The 22479-nt window shown below is 37.3% G+C and overlaps 1 protein-coding gene across 2 annotated transcripts in view; it reads left to right on the forward strand.

Annotated features, from left to right (window-relative positions):
* The window catches only part of LOC133543059 (mucin-22-like), an 83407-nt gene that overhangs the window by 17342 nt on the left and 43586 nt on the right, over positions 1-22479 (forward strand). For both annotated transcript variants that reach the window (XM_061887446.1, XM_061887447.1), the window contains exons 2-5: positions 8589-8752; positions 14151-14341; positions 15970-16074; positions 17937-18075. In XM_061887446.1, coding sequence (XP_061743430.1) covers positions 8621-8752; positions 14151-14341; positions 15970-16074; positions 17937-18075 — 567 coding nt within the window. In that variant the 5' untranslated portion in view covers positions 8589-8620. The remainder of the gene's footprint in view (positions 1-8588; positions 8753-14150; positions 14342-15969; positions 16075-17936; positions 18076-22479) is intronic.

Consider the following 22479-nt stretch of genomic DNA (forward strand, 5'->3'; position numbering starts at 1 on the left):
GCTATTTGAGCTATTTTTAGAACAGGCCAGCGGGCTACTCATCTGGTCCTTACGGGCTACCTGGTGCCCGCGGGCACCGCGTTGGTGACCACTGCTGTAGATTATCTTTTCTTTTAACAGTGGTTGGTTCCGTAAAACCGTGGTCCCCAACCACCGGGCTGTGGACCGCTACCGGGCTGCCGACCGATTGGTACCGTGCCGCAAAAAAAATATTATTATTTTTTATTTTTTATTTGTTTTAATTATTAAATCGACATAAAAAAACCACAATATATACATTATATAAGGACACAGTCCGTAAGCACACATTATTGTATTTCTTTATAAAAAAAAAATAAATAAAAATAACCCCTCCCCCCAAAATTTTCAAGCGTTGACCGGTTCGCAGCTACAAAAAGGTTGGGGACCACTGCCGTAAAAGGTGGCATGGGTTGTTGTAGGGTCAGTGGTTAGGTTAATGCATACATCCGTGCAAAGATCTCCCTTCCAAACACGGCCTGACTGGACTGCAAGATATAAATCTGTTATTAGGTTTTGAGCAAATAAATGTAGTGCATTAAAGGAACACATATGATAATCGTACGACATTCTGACAACAAAATTGCATTTGTGTTCAAATATTGGGGTCTTTTTTTCAAAAATATGATTACCGTATTTTTCGGAGTACAAATCGCTCCGCAGTATAAGTCGCACCTGCCGAAAAAGCATAATAAAAAAAAGGAAAAAAAACATATAAGTCGCACTGGAGTATAAGTCACATTTTTGGGGGAAATGTATTTGACAAAATCCAACACCAAGAATAGACATTTGAAAGGCAATTTAAAATAAATAAAGAATAGTGAACAACAGGCTGAATAAGTGTACGTCATATGAGGCATAAATAACCAACTGAGAAGGTGCCTGCTATGTTAACGTAACATATTATGGTAAGAGTCATTCAAATAACTATAACATATAGAACATGCTATACATTTACCAAACAATCTGTCACTCCTAATCGATAAATCCCATGAAATCTTATACGTCTAGTTTCTTACGTGAATGAGCTAAATAATATTTGATATTTTACGGTAATGTGTTAATAATTTCACACATAAGTCGCTCCTGAGTATAAGTCGCACCCCTGGCCTAACTATGAAAAAAACTGCGACTTATAGTCCGGAAAATACGGTAATCCAAATTCATATGTGCAATTGATCTGATTTAAAAAAATATATAATTTTACATTACTAGTAAAGATATAACATTTGTAAGGGATTTTAATGATTATATCTCATAGTCTTATTTTAAGAAGCCGAGACAGGCAACAAATGCAGTTTTTCCAGTCTTCAAGATTGGTTAATCTTTTAAATTGTGTTTTTTAAAATATGGAATCAGATCAATTTCCAGGCTTATGGACAAACTACTACTACACTCACATGCACACATACACCCCACCCCCATCCCACGCCTTTGCCGATTGACCCCCCCCCCAGTGGTATGATGGACTTAAAGGCCCTAAAGGCTGCAGCTTTGGGCCGGATGCCCGATTTTGCAAGTCTCGAGTTGTAGTGTGTTGTAATATGTGCTCATGTGTGCTTATTCTTGTTTAAAAGACATTGATACAATGTTGATTATACAAATGTCTTTTAAAACTTACTTTGAAAAATAGATGTTTGTATATTGAGACATTGGTGTTTAACATCGGACCCACATTGTTGGTTGGGAAAAGACCAAATTTCAATGGTCAAATCAACGTCACAACCTGACATTTCATAAATGTTGTCAAAAAGCATGTTGTTTCAACGTTGTATTTGTGTTATAGAATATTGGTTGAGAAATAAGCTAAATTCAATGTCAGAACCCAACATTGATCAAAGGTTGTCAAAAACCATGTTGTCAGGCTTTCCCCTGACAGTTTGTTTGTGTTTTAGTTTTTTCCTCTGCATTTGTCTATTAATTCAAAAATTTTGTTTAGCCTCTCCAACATAGACAACTCTGCGGGGTTCGAATTTGGCTAGATTATTTTGTCAGAGTTCGTTTGTGACGATCCCCAAGATGCAGAGAAGGAGGCAGGCATTGAGTAAGGAAACATGGTTGAATAAAACACTAAGACAAAACCAAACAAAAGGGGTACAACAAAAGGCGCGCACAAGGTAGATAACAAACTTAGAGAGCTAGCATGGGAGCTAGAAAACAAAAAGGAACTTGGCATGGAAGCTAGCAAAAAACAAAACGGGCCTAGCGTGGAAGATGGCGGGTAGCGAACAGAAAAACAGAAGTCGTTACTTGTATAATGAAAACAAAACGGAAGCAGGGAAAAGAAAACAGTAAGCTACAAACAGATACCGTGAATTGATTAACGTGGACCCCAACTTAAACAAGTTGAAAAACGTATTCGGGTGTTACCATTTAGTGGTCAATTGTACGGAATATGTACTGAACTGTGCAATCTACTAATATAAGTATCAATCAATCAAACCGAAAGATAGCTGACTGCTACGCTGCAATGACACGACAGGAGCGACGATACGGAAGTGACATCGACAAGACAATAATCCAGCCCTGACTGGAGGACAAAAGCAGGTACAAATGGGAACGGGCTGATTGACACCAGGTGTGGCCAGGTGCCAATTACCCGCAGCTGAGGAGAAACAGCGCACAGCGAAAAAAACAGGAAACAGACAAAATAAGAGCGCTGACAGGAAATACTACACACACAGAGGAAACCAAGACAAATGCAGAGGAAAAAAACTAAAACACAAACAAACTGTCAGGGGAAAGCCTGACACATGTTTCAATGTTGTACAAATGAATTTGTGTTGTAGAATATTGGTTGAGAAATAAACAAAATTCAATCGTCCAATCAATGTCAGAACCCAACATTGATCAAAGGTTGTCAAAAAGCATGTTGTTTCAACGTTGTATTCGTGTTGTAGAAAGTTTGTTGAGAAATAAACATTCAATGGTCCAATCAATCTCAGAACCCAACTTTGATCAAAGGTTGTTGTTTCAACGTTAGGACCTAATTCAACAAGTTCTCAATGTTGTTTCAATGTCTTGTGCCTGCTGGGTAAAGTTCTATTCTATTCTGGTCAATGAGCTGGTAAATAAACTTATTGATGTATCAAATTTCTGAAGCGACCCGTTCAGTAAAATAGCCCTTATACTTTTCACATCTTGTTAAATGACCACTTTTTGCCATCAATGACAATCTTGTCGTTCTTCAACATACATTTCTTGCACGTTTTAAAGGAAAAGCTGCCACATTCTCGAAACACAACTTACGCGGATTTTAAATCATACCCAGAAAGCACAAGACATTGATACAACGTTGATTAAACATACATGTTTTTTCAAAACTCACTTCTAAACAACTTTGCAAAATAGTTGTATTTGTAAATTGAGACAACGTTGGTGTCTAATGTTGGATCCACGTTGTTGGTTGGGAAACGACCAAATTTCAATGGTCAAATCAACGTCACACCCCGACATTGAATAAGCGTTGACAAAAAGCATCTTGTTTCAACAATGATTTTGTGTTGTACAATATTGGTTGGGAAATTACCAAAATTCAATGGTCAAATCAACGTCACAACCCGACATTAAGTAAATGTCTTCGAAAAGCATGTTGCTTCACCATTGTTCTGGTGTTGTAGAATATTGGTTGGGAAAAGACCAAAATTCAATGTTGAAATCAAAGTCAGAACCCAAAATTGATTAAACGTCATCAAAAACCATGTTCTTCCAACGTTAGGTTTGAGTTGCTCAACGTCAGGACCTAATTCAACCAGTTCTCAACATTGTTTTAATGTCTTGTGCCAGCTGGGTAAAGTTCTATTCTATTCTTGTCAATGAGCAGGCCGCTAAACTTAATGATAGATGAAATTTCCGAGGCCACCGGATCAATAATATGTTTTTTTGCAAAACTGACTTCTACATAAAGTTGCAAAATAGTTGTATTTTTAAATTGAGACAACATTGGTGTCTAACGTTGTATGCACGTTGATTGTTGGGAAATGACCAAATTTCAATCGTCAAATCAACATCACAACATGACAGTGAATAAACATAAAGTATGTTATTTCAACGTTTTTTTTGTGTTGTACGATATTATTTGGGAAATGACCAAAACTTCAAGGATCAACTCAACGTCACAACCTGACATTGAGTAAATGTCCTCAAAAAGTATTCTATTTTAACGTTGTATTTGTGATGTAAAATGTTGGTTTGGAAATGACCAAAATTAAATTTTCCAATCAACGTAAGAAACCAACATTAATTAACAGTCATCAAAAAGCATGTTGTTCCAACGTTAGGTTTGAGTGGCTCAACGTCAGGACCTAATTCAACCAGTTCTCAACATTGTATTAAAGTAATTAAAGTTCTATTCTTGTCAATGTGCAGGCAGCTAAACTTATTGATATATCAAATTTCCGAGGCCACCGGTTCTATAATATGTTTTTTCAAAAGTGATTTCTAAACAACGTTGTAAAATAGCTGTATTTGTAAATTGATGACCAAAATTCAATGGTCAAATCAACGTCACAACCTGATATTGAAGAATCATTGTCTAACAAAGGTTGTTTTAATGTTGTTAGGTTGTACAATATTGGTTGGGAAATGACCAAAATTCAATGGTGAAATCTACGTCACAACCCGACATTGAAGAAACATTGTCTAACAAAGGTTGTTTTAATGTTGTTAGGTTGTACAATATCGGTTGGGAAATGACCAAAATTCAATGGTGAAATCTACGTCACAACCCGACATTGAAGAAACATTGTCTAACAAAGGTTGTTTTAATGTAGTTAGGTTGTACAATATCGGTTGGGAAATGACCAAAAGTCAATGGTCAAATGAACATCGCAACCTGACATTGAAGAAACGTTGTCAAAAAAAGGTTGTTTTAACGTTGTTTTTAGGTTGTTCAATATCGGTTGGGAAATGACCAAAAGTCAATGGTCAAATCAACATCGCAACCTGACATTGAAGAAACATTGTCTAACAAAGGTTGTTTTAATGTATTTAGGTTGTACAATATTGGTTGGGAAATGACCAAAATTCAATGGTCAAATCAACGACGCAACCTGAGATTGAAGAAACGTTGTCAAAAAAGGTTGTTTTAGCATTGTTTTTAGGTTGTACAATATTGGTTGGGAAATGACCAAAATTTAATGGTCAAATCAATGTCACAACGTGGCATTGAGTAAATGTCGTCAAAAAGCATGTTGTTTCAACGTTGTATTTGTGTTGTACAATATTGGTTGAGAAAATAACCAAAATGTAATGGTTAAATCAACGTCACCATCCAACATTGAATAAATGTCGTCAAAAGCATGTTGTTTCAACGTTGTATTTGTGTTGTACAATATTGGTTGGGAAATGACCAAAATTCAATGGTCAAATCAACATCGCAACCTGACATTGAAGAAACATTGTCTAACAAAGGTTGTTTTCATGTATTTGTGTTGTACAATATTGGTTGAGAAAATAACCAAAATTCAATGGTCAAATCAACGTCACAACCTGACGTTGAAGAAACGTCAAAAAAGGTTGTTTTAGCATTGTTTTTAGGTTGTACAATATTGGTTGGGAAATGACCAAAATTCAATGGTCAAATCAACATCGCAACCTGACATTGAAGAAACATTGTCTAACAAAGGTTGTTTTAATGTATTTGTGTTGTACAATATTGGTTGGGAAATGACCAAAATTCAATGGTCAAATCAACGTCGCAACCTGACATTGAAGAAACGTTGTCAAAAAAGGTTGTTTTAGCATTGTTTTTAGGTTGTACAATATTGGTTGGGAAATGACCAAAATTTTATGGTTAAATCAACATCGCAACCTGACATTGAAGAAACATTGTCTAACAAAGGTTGTTTTAATGTAGTTAGGTTGTACAATATCGGTTGGGAAATGACCAAAATTCGATGTTCAAAACAGCGGCGTAACCTGAGATTGAAGAAACGTTGTCAAAAAAAAGTTGTTTTAACGTTGTTTTTAGGTTGTACAATATTGGTTGGGAAATGACCAAAATTCGATGGTCAAATCAACATCGCAACCTGACATTGAAGAAACGTTGTCAAAAAAAGGTTGTTTTAACATTGTTTTTAGGTTGTACAATATTGGTTGGGAAATGACCAGAATTCAATGGTCAAATCGTCACAACGTGATATTGAGTAAATGTCGTCAAAAGCATGTTGTTTCAACGTTGTATTTGTGTTGTACAATATTGGTTGGGAAATGACCAAAATTCAATGGTCAAATCAACGTCACAACCTGACATTGAAGAAACGCTGTCAAAAAGGGTTGTTTTAGCATTGTTTTTAGGTTGTACAATATTGGTTGGGAAATGACCAAAATTTAATGGTCAAATCAATGTCACAACGTGACATCGAGTAAATGTCGTCAAAAAGCATGTTGTTTCAACTTTGTATTTGTGTTGTACAATATTGGTTGAGAAAATAACCAAAATGTAATGGTTAAATCAACGTCACCATCTAACATTGAATAAATGTCGTCAAAAGCATGTTGTTTCAACGTTGTATTTGTGTTGTACAATATTGGTTGGGAAATGACCAAAATTCAATGGTCAAATCAAAATCGCAACCTGACATTGAAGAAACATTGTCTAACAAAGGTTGTTTTAATGTAGTTAGTTTGTACAATATTGGTTGGGAAATGACCAAAATTCAATGGTCAGATCAACGACGCAACCTGACATTGAAGAAACGTTGTCAAAAAAGGTTGTTTTAGCATTGTTTTTAGGTTGTACAATATTGGTTGGGAAATGACCAAAATTCAATGGTCAAATCGTCACAACGTGATATTGAGTAAATGTCGTCAAAAGCATGTTGTTTCAACGTTGTATTTGTGTTGTACAATATTGGTTGGGAAATGACCAAAATTCAATGGTCAAATCAACATCGCAACCTGGCATTGAAGAAACGTCCAAAAAAGGTTGTTTTAACGTTGTTTTTAGGTTGTACAATATTGGTTGGGAAATGACCAAAATTTAACGGTCAAATCAACGTCACAACGTGACATTGAGTAAATGTCGTCAAAAAGCATGTTGTTTCAACGTTGTATTCGTGTTGTACAATATTGGTTGAGAAAATAACCAAAATTCAATGGTTAAATCAACGTCGCAACCTAACATTTAATAAATGTCGTCAAAATCATGTTGTTTCAACGTTGTATTTGTGTTGTACAATATTGGTTGAGAAAATAACCAAAATTCAATGGTTAAATCAACGTCACCATCTAACATTGAATAAATGTCGTCAAAAGCATGTTGTTTCAAGGCTGTATTTGTGTTGTACAATATTGGTTGGGAAATGACCAAAATTCAATGGTCAAATCAACATCGCAACCTGGCATTGAAGAAACGTCCAAAAAAGGTTGTTTTAACGTTGTTTTTAGGTTGTACAATATTGGTTGGGAAATGACCAAAATTTAACGGTCAAATCAACGTCACAACGTGACATTGAGTAAATGTCGTCAAAAAGCATGCTGTTTCAACGTTGTATTCGTGTTGTACAATATTGGTTGAGAAAATAACCAAAATTCAATGGTTAAATCAACGTCGCAACCTAACATTTAATAAATGTCGTCAAAATCATGTTGTTTCAACGTTGTATTTGTGTTGTACAATATTGGTTGAGAAAATAACCAAAATTCAATGGTTAAATCAACGTCACCATCTAACATTGAATAAATGTCGTCAAAAGCATGTTGTTTCAAGGCTGTATTTGTGTTGTACAATATTGGTTGGGAAATGACCAAAATTCAATGGTCAAATCAACATCGCAACCTGGCATTGAAGAAACGTCCAAAAAAGGTTGTTTTAACGTTGTTTTTAGGTTGTACAATATTGGTTGGGAAATGACCAAAATTTAACGGTCAAATCAACGTCACAACGTGACATTGAGTAAATGTCGTCAAAAAGCATGCTGTTTCAACGTTGTATTCGTGTTGTACAATATTGGTTGAGAAAATAACCAAAATTCAATGGTTAAATCAACGTCGCAACCTAACATATAATAAATGTCGTCAAAATCATGTTGTTTCAACGTTGTATTTGTGTTGTACAATATTGGTTGAGAAAATAACCAAAATTCAATGGTTAAATCAACGTCACCATCTAACATTGAATAAATGCCGTCAAAAGCATGTTGTTTCAAGGCTGTATTTGTGTTGTACAATATTGGTTGGGAAATGACCAAAATTCAATGGTCAAAACAAAGTCACAACCTGACATTGAATAAACGTTGTCAAAAAGCATGTTGTTTCAACGTTGTATTTGTGTTGTACAATACTGGTTGGGAAATGACCAAAATTTAATGGTCAAATCAACATCACAACTCAACATTGATTAAACCTCGTCAAAAAGCATGTTGTTCCAACATTAGGTTTTAGTTGCTCAACGTCAGGACCTAATTCAACCAGTTCTCAACTTTGTTTTAATGTTTTGTGGCTGCTGAGTAGCTTTTTCCTTAGATGTGAGTGTTAGTTGTACATGAGTACATAACCAAGTACTACTTACTATCATCCTGCAATATATTCTAACTGGTAAAATGTTTAATCCTGTGTGTTTCCCGCAGGTGTAACATCGCTGTGTGAATAAGGAGCTGAGATGGTTTACAGACTCAGGCTGACAATCGTGTTGCAGACCCTGTCTCTGCTCATCATCGTGCCCGCCTGTGAGGCCTCTTCCCTGGGACTCACGGTTCATGTGGAGCCCATGCAGAGTGATGGAGGACAGTCGGTAGGAAACGTTTTTGTTTTTTTTCTCCACGCTGCTAATTCGCGTCTGTTTTTCGTTCATCTTTGTGCGACCGAAAAAAGTCGATTACATGCTGTTGAACGAGTCTGTAACCGTTCTTGCATTATTGGCACCCTGTGCGAAACCCCGCTTTTAGCAGTAAGTAATCACACAAAGGCTCCTAATTTACTCTGCTGACATCTGCATTATTTCTATTTTATTATTATGTCAAAATTACAGTGGGGCAAAAAAAGTATTTAGTCAGCCACCGATTGTGCGAGTTCTCCCATTTAAAATGATGACAGAGGTCTGTAATTTTCATCATAGGTACACTTCAACTATGAGAGACGGAATGTGAAAAAAAAAATCCAGGAATTCACATTGTAAGAATTCTAAATTATGGTGGAAAATAAGAATTTGGTCAACCATTCAAAGCTCTCACTGATGGAAGGAGGTTTGGGCTCAAAATCTCACGATACATGGCCCCATTCATTCTTTCCTTAACACGGATCAATCGTCCTGTCCCCTTAGCAGAAAAACAGCCCCAAAGCATGATGTTTCCACCACCGTGCTTCACAGTAGGTATGGTGTTCTTGAGATGCAACTCGGTATTCTTCTTCTTCCAAACACGACGAGTTGAGTTCATACCAAAATGGATACATGGATGATACAGCAGAGGATTGGGAGAATGTCATGTGGTCAGATGAAACCAAAATAGAACTTTTTGGTATAAACTGAACTCGTCTTGTTTGGAGGAAGAAGAATACTGAGTTGCATCCCAAGAACACCACACCTACTGTGAAGCATGGGGGTGGAAACATCATGCTATGGGGGCTGTTTTTCTGCTAAGGGGACAGGACGATTGATCCGTGTTAAGGAAAGAATGAATGGGGCCATGTATCGTGAGATTTTGAGCCAAAACCTCCTTCCATCAGTGAGAGCTTTGAATGGTTGACCAAATACTTATTTTCCACCATAATTTACAAATAAATTCTTTAAAATTCCTACAATGTGAATTCCTGGAATTTTTTTTGACATTCTGTCTCTCACAGTTGAAGTGTACCTATGATGAAAATTACAGACCTCTGTCATCATTTTAAGTGGGAGAACTTGCACAGTCGGTGGCTGACTAAATACTTTTTGCCCCACTGTAATTATTAATCTTCTAGTTCATTTTCTGTTCATATCTGCTTATTTTCTGTTTTATCATGTTCCATCGACACTTCTGTTAAAATGTAATAATCACCTATTCTTCGTTGTTTTATACTTTACATTAGTTTTGGATGGCTATTCAAAGTCCTCGGGTGTCCAGGGACATATTTTCTGAGTTTATAAACATTAATATACATTTTTAAAAATGAAAAATATTGATGTAATCATAGTAGTATCGCTCCTGTACTTGGTATCATTACAGTGGATGTTAGGTGTAGATCCACCAATGGCATTTGTTAACATTTTGACGCCGGTGAGCTACGGTGTGTAGTGAAACATGTTTAGCTATACCTCGTCCTGCAGGAATGATACTTGTAAGGAAAATATAAAGGAAAATGCAGAACTGTATGATAAAATTGGAGAGGTAACAGAGAGGTTTTTTGCAAAACATTATTTGTTAGTATCTGTGTCGGGCTTGTTACTGCCTGTTTGGTTTTTTGGGGTTTTTCCTCTGTGTTTGTGTTTCTAATTATGGTTCCATTTCCTGCATTTCTCTCTGAGCGCTCAATTCCCTTACCTGTCCCTGATTGGCAGCCTGGCACACCTGGTTTCAATTGCCAATCAGGCTACTATTTATGCCTGCCTCGCCCTCCAGCCAGGGCTGGATGATTGTATCCTGTTTCCTGGTAGCGGTTTCCTGTTTCCCCTGCATGTGCACTGACCAGTTTTTTTTTTGACATTCAAGTCATGTTTTTCCTGCGCTACGCCTGCCATTTCTGCATCTTGGGTTTCAAGACCGACAGCAGTCCCTGACAACATGCTTACTATAGTCAAATTATATCGAGCTGGCTGCTCTGAAAATGGTGTAAAGACTTCTAGCAAATATTTCAGTTTTGCCTTGCAGACATAAACCTTTTTCAGTGAAATTTTTCATAAAACTTCTTGTATTTATTCGACTTTTTTTTCTTTTCTTTTTTTACCACAAATGAGATTTTTTAGAATATTTTTTTTAACAAGTCGCCTTTTGAGATCTGATAAAAACAGGTACTATAAATATGCCACAGAAATCTAATACTATCCATCCATCCATTTCCTACCGCTTATTCCCTTTTGGGGTCGCGGGGGGCGCTGGCGCCTATCTCAGCTACAATCGGGCGGAAGGCGGGGTACACCCTGGACAAGTCGCCACCTCATCGCAGGGCCAACACAGACAGACAACATTCACACTCACATTCACACACTAGGGCCAATTTAGTGTTGCCAATCAACCTATAGAGTAATAATATTTGTATTATTAATGTGCAATGAATTAGTAATTACTTACCGATGTTTCGTACTGAGCAGCCAGTTGTGTTACAATTTTCTATAGTTAGCACAATTTTTTCAGTACTTCTGATTATTTTTGATTGATGCTTGTGTTGTTGTGTGACATTTACTTACCCATCATTTAAGATTTGGGCATTATCTCACAAGAAATGAGAAAGATTTAACCGCCAAAATTTGCAATGTTACCAAAAGGACACTTTTTTACATCTGAATCCAAAAGCTTTTTGGACATACTTTTTGTAGTATCCAACAACAATACAACAGCATCACTGAAAATACAATCTATGTGGGAAAGATTATTTACTTTTTATTTACTCAGAAATAAGTGTAGAAAATCAATATATTTGGTTTTTATAATTTTCTTGTTCTTGCAAGTATGCTAACTGTTCCTTTTATAATTTTCAGCACCCAAATGTTTTAGGCAAACTTTTTAGCTAATTTTGTTTTTTTAAACCTAAAAATGATAGATTTTGAAACTTGCCATCGGCTTAGGAAAGGGGTGTCAAACTCAAATACAGAGTGGGCCAAAATTTTAAACTGAACAAAGCCGCGGACCAAGGTTGAACAAATTATCCTTTTAATAGGGACCCAAACAAGTTTTGCATTGAATATTGAACAAGCAAGGCTTATATAACTTTATAGTGACATGTAAATTCAAATTTTAAATAAAAATAATAATAATAATCAAAAAATATCAATGGCATATAAAATAAAATTTAAATAAAAACTGAATGCCTCTTTTCTATTTGCAGCCCTCTGAGATGAATATCAAAATAAACTTTTTCCACAGGCTAATAATACATTTGCAAATAAAATAACAATAATGAATGAATCAAACATTCAAGCCTTGAAGTAGCACAAAAAGTGCATGAGTAAAACGTTAATTATTGCTTGGTGGGGTATATTGTAGCGTCCTGGAAGAGTTAGTGCTGCAAGAGATATGGGTATTTGTTCTGTTGTGTTTATGTTGTGTTATGGTGCGGATGTTCTCCCGAAATGTGTTTGTTATTCTTGTTTGGTGTGGGTTCACAGTGTGGTGCATATCTGTAAGATTGTTAAAGTTCTTTATACGGCCACCCTCAGTGTGACCTGTATGGCTGTTGAACAAGTATGCGTTGCATTCACTTGTGTGTGTAAAAGCCGCATATATTATGTGACTGGCTTGGCACGCTATTTCTATGTAGGAAAAGAGGACGAGACGACAGGTTGTAGAGGACGCTAAAGGCAGTGCCATTAAGGCACGCCCCCAATATTGTCATCCGGGTGGAAATGGGGAGAAATTCGAGAGAATGGTTACCCCGGGAGATTTTCGGGAGTGGCACGGAAATTTGGGAGTCCGGGAAAATCGGGAGGGTTGGCATGTATGAGTATTAGCGGTGAATGTGGTTTTACAGCGGCAACCGCCGCTGTATAATACCGAAGGGCCAGCTCTAATGTTAATTTCATATTGCCTCAAGGGCCAAATGAAATTACAGGGGGGGCCAAATTTGGCCTGCGGGCTAGAGTTTGACACCCATGGCATAGGAGGTCGTAACTTCTATATTAGCATGTTGACATTAGCATTTTTGCAAATTTTATTCATCATGGCTTTCCATGATCCCCATTTTAGAAATACCTTAACTTTTCATCATGCTAAAGTTAGTTGGCTAACTTTTTATGCTTTCACTTGAGCTATTTGTACTTGTTACACATACCGTATTTCCTTGAATTGCCGCCGGGGCGCTAATTAATTTAAAACCTCTTCTCACTCCTGCGCTTACCAAAGGCATGCGGTAAAAGTAAGCATGAGCTAATTATTTTAAAACCTCTTCTCACTCCGGCACTTACCAAAGGTATGCAGTAAAAATTTGAGTGTGATGTAAGCTTGGACCTTAAATCCTACTGAATAGCTCTTAATCTTCTTCCCTTTATGCGATTCCAAATTACCGGTATTGAAATCAGCCTCCTCCATTTTGAAAATGATGACAGGGGAAGTGTCACTTGTGACGTCACGAGTTTGACCAGGCGGTAATACTAAGCATGCGCTAATTATTTTGGGAAGCGAGTTTGACCCGGCAGTAATTCAAGGCAGGCGCATACTATATGCCCTGCGGCAATTCAAGGAAATACGGTAATTACATTGCTTTTAACACTTGGCACCATCTTAGATATATGCTGACTTGTCCTATATGTTATCATGTTAGCATTAACATGCTAACATTCTATGCTAGCAGTTTAGCTAATTTTATGCATTTAAAGCTTAAAATTTGTGGATTTTGATACTTTTCGCCATCCTGTAAGTATGCTAACTGTTGTTATTTTAACATGCTAACTTTAGCATGCTAACATCTCAGCTAATATTGCCTGCTTAAACCTAAAACTCATGGATTTTGATACTTTGCATCAGCTTATAAGTATGCTAACTTCTATAATAGCATGTTAATGTTAGTTAATGTTTTCCATGAATTGATTAAATAAGTTGAAAAACTTATTCGGGTGTTACTATTTAGTGGTCAATTGTACGGAATATGTACTGTACTGTGCAATCTACTAATAAAAGTTTCAATCAATCAATCAATCAATCAGCATACTAATGTTTTGTGCTAGCATTTTTGTAGATTTTTTTCTGTATAAACCTAAAAATTACGGTTTTTGATATTTGGTGCCATCATAGAAGTACGCTAACTTTTCCTCTGTCATCATGCTAATTTTAGCATGCTTACATTTTATGCGAGCTATTTTAGCTTCAATGTTCCCAACACACGTAATTACTTATGAATTACTCATTTTTTGTTAGTCACTGTTTTTGTAAGATGTTTTACTTTTGTTACTGTATGTAAAATCTGCGCCACAACCACATCATTTCCCTATTAAGGGATGAATAAAGACCATTTTATCTTATACCTCGCCTTATCGTTTTGCTTGTCTTTGATTTTTGTTGCAGGTGCGAGCTTATTTCACCGCCATTGCGTCCAATCCGTGTCCCCCGTTGACCGGAGTGTGTACTGAAGGGGTGAATTGCACCCTTTACAAGGCCTACGAGCCCTTCAGTGGCTCCATACCAGGACCGGGTTGGTGTGTCCGCCAGTGGCAGCAAGTGGTCCCGAGTAAATACAATGGAACCCTCACTTTAAAGTACGACACCTGAACACAAAATGATTGCTTTGTACTAACCCCGTTTCCATATGAGTTGGGAAATTGTGTTAAATGTAAATATAAACAGAATACAATGATTTGCAAATCATTTTCAACCCATATTCAATTGAATGCACTACAAAGACAACATATTTGATGTTCAAACTGATAAACTTGTTTTTTTCTTTGCAAATAATAATTAACTTAGAATTTCATGGCTGCAACACTTGCCAAAGTAGTTGGGAAAGGGCATGTTCACCACTGTGTTACATCATCTTTTCTTTTAACAACACTCAATAAACGTTTGGGAACTGAGGAAACTAATTGTTGAAGCTTTGAAAGTGGAATTCTTTCCCATTCTTGCTTGATGTACAGCTTAAGTTGTTTTCGTCGTATTTTACGCTTCATAATGCACCACACATTTTCGATAGGAGACATGTCTGGAATGCAAGCGGGCCAGGAAAGTACCCGCACTCTTTTACTACGAAGCCAAGCTGTTGTAACACGTGGCTTGGCATTGTTTTGCTAAAATAAGCAGGGGCGTCCATGATAACGTTGCTTGGATGACAACATATGTTGCTCCAAAACCTGTATGGACCATTCAGCATTAATGGGGCCTTCACAGATGTGTAAGTTACCTATGCCTTGGGCACTAATACACCCCCATACCATCACACAAGCTGGCTTTTGAACTTTGCGCCTATAACAATCCGGATGGTTATTTTCCTCTTTGTTCCGGAGGACACCACGTCCACAGTTTCCAAATATAATTTGAAATGTGGACTCGTCAGACCACAGAACACTTTTACACTTTGCATCAGTCCATCTTAGATGAGCTTGGGCCCAGCGAAGCCGGCGGCGTTCCTGATTGTTGTTGATAAATGGCTTTCGCTTTGCATAGTAGAGTTTTAACTTGCACTTACAGATGTAGCGACCAACTGTATTTACTGACAGTGATTTTATGAAGTGTTTCTGAGCCCATGTGGTGATATCCTTTACACACTGATGTCAGTTTTTGATGCAGTACCGCCTGAGGGATCAAAGGTCCGTAATATCATCGCTTACGTGCAGTGAATTCTCCAGGTTCTCTGAACCTTTTGATGATTTCACGGAGCGTAGATGGTAAAATCCCTAAATTCCTTGCAATAGCTCGTTGAGAAATGTTGTTCTAAAACTGTTCGACAATTTGCTTACAAAGTGGTGACCCTCGCCCCATCCTTGTTTGTGAATTACTTAGCATTTCACGGAAGCTGCTTTTATACCCAATCACGGCACCCACCTGTTCCCAAGTAGCTTGCACACCTGTGGGATGTTCCAAATAAGTGTTTGATGAGCATTCCTCAACTTTATCAGTATTTATTGCCGCATCTTATCAGTTTTAACATCAAATATGTTGTCTTTGTAGTGCATTCAACTGAATATGGGGCAATAATGATTTGTAAATCATTGTATTCTTTTTATGTTTACATGTAACACAATTTCCCAACTCAAATGGAAACGGGGTTTGTAAAAAAAAAAAAATGTATTGTGTGAAAATATTGGACTGATTAAGACTGTATGTATGTATGTTTTATACTGTTTATTATTCAGGCTTTCAGTGTTTTAATTCTGTCCCTTTTCCTTTTTAGCTCCATCACCAGTTTTTATGTGTCAATGGATGCGGGGCCACATGTACGTGCAAACTCCGGGAAACTCAATTACCCTCCTTATGTTGCGCTGCCTCCTCCTCTAAGGTAATGTTTCATTTAAAAGGAAATTTAGATCCCTGTAAATAATAGTTGCACTCATAAAAATGGCTATTTTGGATACTCTAAACTAGTGTTGTCCCGATACCAATATTTTGGTACCGGTACGTTTCTAAATAAAGGGGACCACAAAAATTGCATTATTGGCTTTATTTGAACAAAATATCTTACATTAAACATATGTTTGTAATTGCAAGTTTTTCCTTAAATAAAATAGTGAACATACTAGACAACTTGTCTTTTAGTAGTAAGTAAACAAAGAAAGGCTCCTAATTTAGCTGCTGACATATGCGGTAACATATTGTGTCATTTTGCATTTTATTATTTTGTCAAAATTATTAAGGACAAGCGGTAGAATTAATTACCAAAATGGATGGATGGATGATACAGCAGAGGATTGGGAGAATGTCATGTGGTCAGATGAAACCAAAATAGAACTTTTTGGTATAAACTCAGCTCGTCGTGTTTGGAGGAAGAAGAATGCTGAGTTGCATCCCAAGAACACCACACCTACTGTGAAGCATGGGGGTGGAAACATGCTTTGGGGCTGTTTTTCTGCTAAGATGACAGGACGATTGATCCGTGTTAAGGAAAGAATGAATGGGGCCATGTATCGTGAGATTTTGAGCCAAAACCTCCTTCCATCAGTGAGAGCTTTGAATGGTTGACCAAATACTTATTTTCCACCATAATTTACAAATAAATTCTTTAAAATTCCTACAATGTGAATTTCACATTCTGTCTCTCACAGTTGAAGTGTATCTATGATGAAAATTACATACCTCTGTCATCATTTTAAGTGGGAGAACTTGCACAATCGGTGGCTGAATAAATACTTTTTTGCCCCACTGTGTGTATATATATATATATATATATATATATATGTGTGTATATATATATATATATATATATATATATATATATATATATATATATATATATATATATATATATATATATATATATATGTGTGTATATGTAGGTGTGGGAAAAAATCACAAGACTACTTCATCTCTACAGAACTGTTTCATGAGGGGTTCCCTCAATCATCTCCTGATGATTGAGGGAACCCCTCATGAAACAGTTCTGTAGAGATGAAGTAGTCATGTGATTTTTTCCACACCTACATATTGCGCTCTACCACGGTATCGAGCACTATTCTCTGGATAATCCAATCAAGACATATATATATATATATATATATATATATATATATATATATATATATATATATATATATATATATATATATATATATATATATATATATATATATATATATGTATATATGAGTCGAGGTTTCTGTGGTTTATCCAGTATACAGTGCTCAATATCGAGGTATAGCGGATCGTTCGTTCGATCAGGAAAAACATCCCTACATCCTTACAAGCCTGTCTCGCAGGTTTCCCTGCTCTTCAGGGGATTGTATTTATTTTGAATTGTTGTTTTACTATACTTATATTTTGTACAGCGCTTTGTGATTTTATCTGTGAAAAGCGCTTTATAAATAAAATGTACTTACTTAGGCACTTATAATATATATAATATAATACAATCCCCTGAAGAGCAGAGAAACCTGTGAATCAGGCTTGTAGGGATGAAATAGCCTCGGTGTTGTTTCCTGACCTAACGTATATATATATATATATTTTTTTTTTTTTTTAACCCAATGCTGCCCCTGAGTCAAAAAGTTTGGGGACCCCTGTTATAAACAATATAAAACCTTTTTTTTTTATACTTCAGTAAATGTCTATTCCTCTGATGGTCCACCCTGCCATACTTAAAGTGAACATCATTCCTGCTTTACTTGTAGTGTGTGTGAGAATGACGATACTGTGTTATGGGAACAGGGCCCACGCCAACTGCCCTCACCACATCCCCCTGTCCGTGAGGGACCTGGATGGAGACAAGGTGCGATGCCGCTTCGCTATGGAAGAGCAAGGGGAGTGTGTCAACTGTTCTCAACACTCTTTTATAGAACTGCACCAGGTGAGTCTTTCATACATACAGGACTCATGTACCATATTTTTCAGAATATAAGACGCACTTAAAATCATTTTTTTCCCCCCTCAAAACTCGACAGTGCTCCTTACAACCCGGTGCACCTAATGTACGGAATAATTCTGGTTTTGCTTACCGGCCTCGAAGCTATTTTATTTGGTACATGGTGTAATGATAAGTGTGACCAGTAGATGGCAATCACAAATAAGAGACAAGTGTAGACTGCACTATGATGGCAATATGACTTAAGCAAAGAACACCAACATTTTATATGTTCCATTGAAAATATAGAACATTACACACGGCGCTCAAAAATCTATCAAAATGTTTTAGTACGACTTTGGTAAGCTATGAAGCCACACCGCTTGACGGATTGTACTGTGCTTCAACATACGAGTATTATTATGGTGTGTGTATAAGGTAAGACATATTTGGCCTTTTGTTTTGCAATATTATGCAAAAGCAACAGTTCTTACCTTCTGGTACCTGCTGATCTGTATTTGGGATCTGTGTAAATCCTAAAAAATTGCCTGCGTCGACGCCGTAGTTGATAAGCTTCTTCTTTTTCTCTATCTTCTCGTTATGGGACATTCATCCTTGGCTGTTTCCATTTCTAATATAAAGTAGTGTAAAGTTCTTACTTATATCTGTCAATAACTCACCATGAACGCGCTAAAATATACCGGTGTAATGAGTTTATATTATTCACCCAGAGGAACTTTAGTTATTAGAGAGTTCCGGTCGGACGTTTTTTCACTTTTTTTTTCCCGGATGAGGAGATGGCGCTGCGTTATTGATTTAAGTCAAGTCTGAATGTCATTAAAACAGTTAGCTCCATCTTTTGACACTTTTGACACACATCTATGCAACATTTTGACCAAAGAACCACCATTACATGTATTGTAGACTACAAGAAAGTGTTTTACATTTAGAAAAAAAAAATAATAATATGACCCCTTTTACCTCTTAAGGCCCAAGCTGTTTTTTTTTATTTCTCTTTTCTATTTGGGCTTATTGGGCGCTAATTAGAATAAAAACTAAGAATCATCTTTTTATATGATGTACTTAGTCCATAAGTACACAAATGTGTACTTCGTGTTTAGTTACATGCTAATTATTATTTTTACACTTTTTTTTTCATATTCCATTGTATGTTATACTCTTCTGACACCACCAGATGGCAGTATAAGTGTCCACATAAGCGGCCATAAGACCCCAATTCATTAGTGTACACAATTTTGGAAATAAGAGCTAAAAGGTGCTGTCCACGCATGTGGCCACTAAGCCTTTAAAGGTTTTAATGCGCCCTATAATCCGTTGCACTTAATATATGAAAAATATATTCATCGGCAGTGCGCCTTATTATCTTGTGCTCCCTATGGTCCGGAAAATATGGTACATACAGTAGAACTAATACCACGTCAGGCCATCTGAAGCATTCTTGTTCTAATGACATACTTGAGGACATGATAGTAAAACAGTACCGTTATTAGGGCTTTGCAAACAATGCAAGAATTAGTTCCACCAAACTTATAGAATTGTGGTGTGCAGGTCATTTAATGACATTTTGATGAGAGTCTAGATCAGGGGTCTCAAACTCAATTTACCTGGGGGCCACTGGATGCAGAGTCTGGGTGGGACTGGAACTGGGCCGCAAGAAAATATTTCTTTAAAAAAACTATTTTTAAATGTAATTTTCAACACAAAATAAAATCAAAATATAAATTAACAAAATGAAAAATAAATAAATACATCAGTCATAAATAATAACAATAATAATTTGATTTCTCCAGTCAACAATAATGTATACACATACTTACTTTGATTTTATGAGCTAGGGAATATAAGAACTACACTACCCAGCATGCAACATGTCGATTGCTAGAATGTGGTTATGAGCACGCTTGGAGTTTACAGTAACGGTAGCACAATTATTCCTGAGCGGGCTAACATCCGACTAACGTGTTACACGTCCGATTCGCCGAGCGACTCTGTCGGAGTATCAGCGCTGGGGTCCAGTGCACAACAGTTTTGTATTGTCGCTCGGTCCTTCGGCGGAGTGCTTCGGAAGCTACCGGTCCGCTGGTGTCCCCGGCCTGGACTGTTACAGCGGCACTGGGGGAGGGAGCGAGAGAGAGTCACACAGTGACAGAGAGAGCTTGAGAGAGAGAGCGAGCAGGCGGAAGAGCGCGTGTGGGTCTAGTGGAAAAGCGGCAAAACGTTTCTCTGCTTACATCACGCAAGTAATGTCAATGTTTGGCCCTTGAGAGCCACGTACCACACCATGATTGGTAGATTCCTTAAGCTCCGCACACAACGTTGTCAAGCGCCATCCATATAAAACTTGCGATCCGCACTGACATTAAACTTCATATTAAGGTGGGGGCCGCAAAATAACGTCTCGTGTCTGAGACACTTGATCTAGATCATGGGTGTCAAACTCTGGCCCGTGGGCCAAATCTGGCCCGCCGTGTAATTTAGTTTGGCCCTTGAGGCAATATCAATTTAGCATCAGAGCTGGCCCGCCGGTGTTACAGCGTCGGTGCCGCTGTAACACCGCATTCACCGCTAATACTCATACTTGCCAACCCTCCTAATTTTCCCGGTAGACTCCCGAAGTTCAGTGCCCCTCCCGAAAATCTCCCGGGGCAACCATTCTCCCGAATTTCTACCGATTTCCACCTGGACAAATATATTGGGGGCGTGCATTTAAGGCACTGCCTTTAGCGTTCTCTACAACCTGTCGTCACGTCCGCTTTTCCTCCATACTAACAGCGTGTCACATAATATTTGTGGCTTTTACACACACACATACACACACACACACACACAAGTGAATGCAACGCATACTTGGTCAACAGCCATACAGGTCACACTGAGGGTGGCCGTACAAACAACTTTAGCACTGTTACAAATATGCGCCACACTGTGAACCCACACCAAACAAGAATGACAAACACATTTCGGGTGAACATCCGCACCGTAACACAACAGAACAAATACCCGGAATCCCTTGCAGCACTAACTCTTCCAGGAAACTTCCAGCAAACTGACCAATAATTAACGTTTTATTCATGCATTTTCTCTTGCTACTTCAAGGCTTGAATGTTTGGTTCATTCATTATTATTTTATTTTCAAATGTATTATTAGCCCGTGGAAATTTTTTTATATTTACCTCAGAAGATTGCAAATAGAAAAAAAGGCATAACATTTTTATTTAAATTTTATTTGATATGCCATTGATATTTTTTTGATTATTATTATTATTATTTGAAACTGGATTTTGCATGTCACTAAAGTTATATAAGCCTTGCTTGTTCAATATTCAATGCAAAACTTGTTTGGGTCCCTATTAAAAGGTTAATTTGTTCAACCTTGGCCCGCGACTTTGTTCCGTTTAAAATTTTGGCCCACTCTGTATTTGACTTTGACACCCCTGGTCTAGATAAAGGTGCAAACTTTATATACTGATTCCTTAAAATGTTCCAGTTCCATTCACACATTTAAAAAACACTTTAAGACCAATGTTTTGAAAAAATATATCACTCTTGAATAATCAACATTGTAGTTAATACTATGATTGATGTTAATTAAAAACTAAACATGGGATAGAAATAATAATGGAAGTATAATTGTTTGTATTTATAGTATATAATTGGTACGTTCATGTTGTGTATAATAATTTTCGGAAGTTCATTTTGTTCTTGACATTGTTTATAGGGTTAGGCACAATAAGTGTTCAACTTCAGCCTAAACCCTTTCGGTCTGCAACATTTTCATTTTCAATCTATGAATGTACAACTGTTTTTTTTTTTTGTTTGTTTTATTGACCATTGACCGAAGAACAATTAATTAATTAAAAAACTAAATTAATTAAATTATACCCACAGTATATATTACACACTGGGCTTCACGGTGGAAGAGGGGTTAGTGCGTCTGCCTCACAATACGAAGGTCCTGCAGTCCTGGGTTCAAATCCAGGCTTGGGATCTTTCTGTGTGGAGTTTGCATGTTCTCCCCGTGAATGCGTGGGTTCCCTCCGGGTACTCCGGCTTCCTCCCACTTCCAAAGACATGCACCTGGGGATAGGTTGATTGGCAACACTAAATTGGCCCTTGTGTGTGAATGTGAGTGTGAATGTTGTCTGTCTATCTGTGTTGGCCCTGCGATGAGGTGGCGACTTGTCCAGGGTGTACCCCGCCTTCCGCCCGATTGTAGCTGAGATAGGCGCCAGCGCCCCCCGCGACCCCAAAAATGGAATAAGCGGTAGAAAATCGATGAATGGATGGATGGATATATATTACACTGTATTGCAGTGATGCACTGATTTTCAAGTATAATAGGCTAAAGGACTGTATAGTGGATTTTACTATTTTTGACTTTTACAATAT

This window comes from Nerophis ophidion, linkage group LG25 (genome assembly GCF_033978795.1).
Source record: "Nerophis ophidion isolate RoL-2023_Sa linkage group LG25, RoL_Noph_v1.0, whole genome shotgun sequence".
Taxonomy (NCBI): domain Eukaryota; kingdom Metazoa; phylum Chordata; class Actinopteri; order Syngnathiformes; family Syngnathidae; genus Nerophis; species Nerophis ophidion.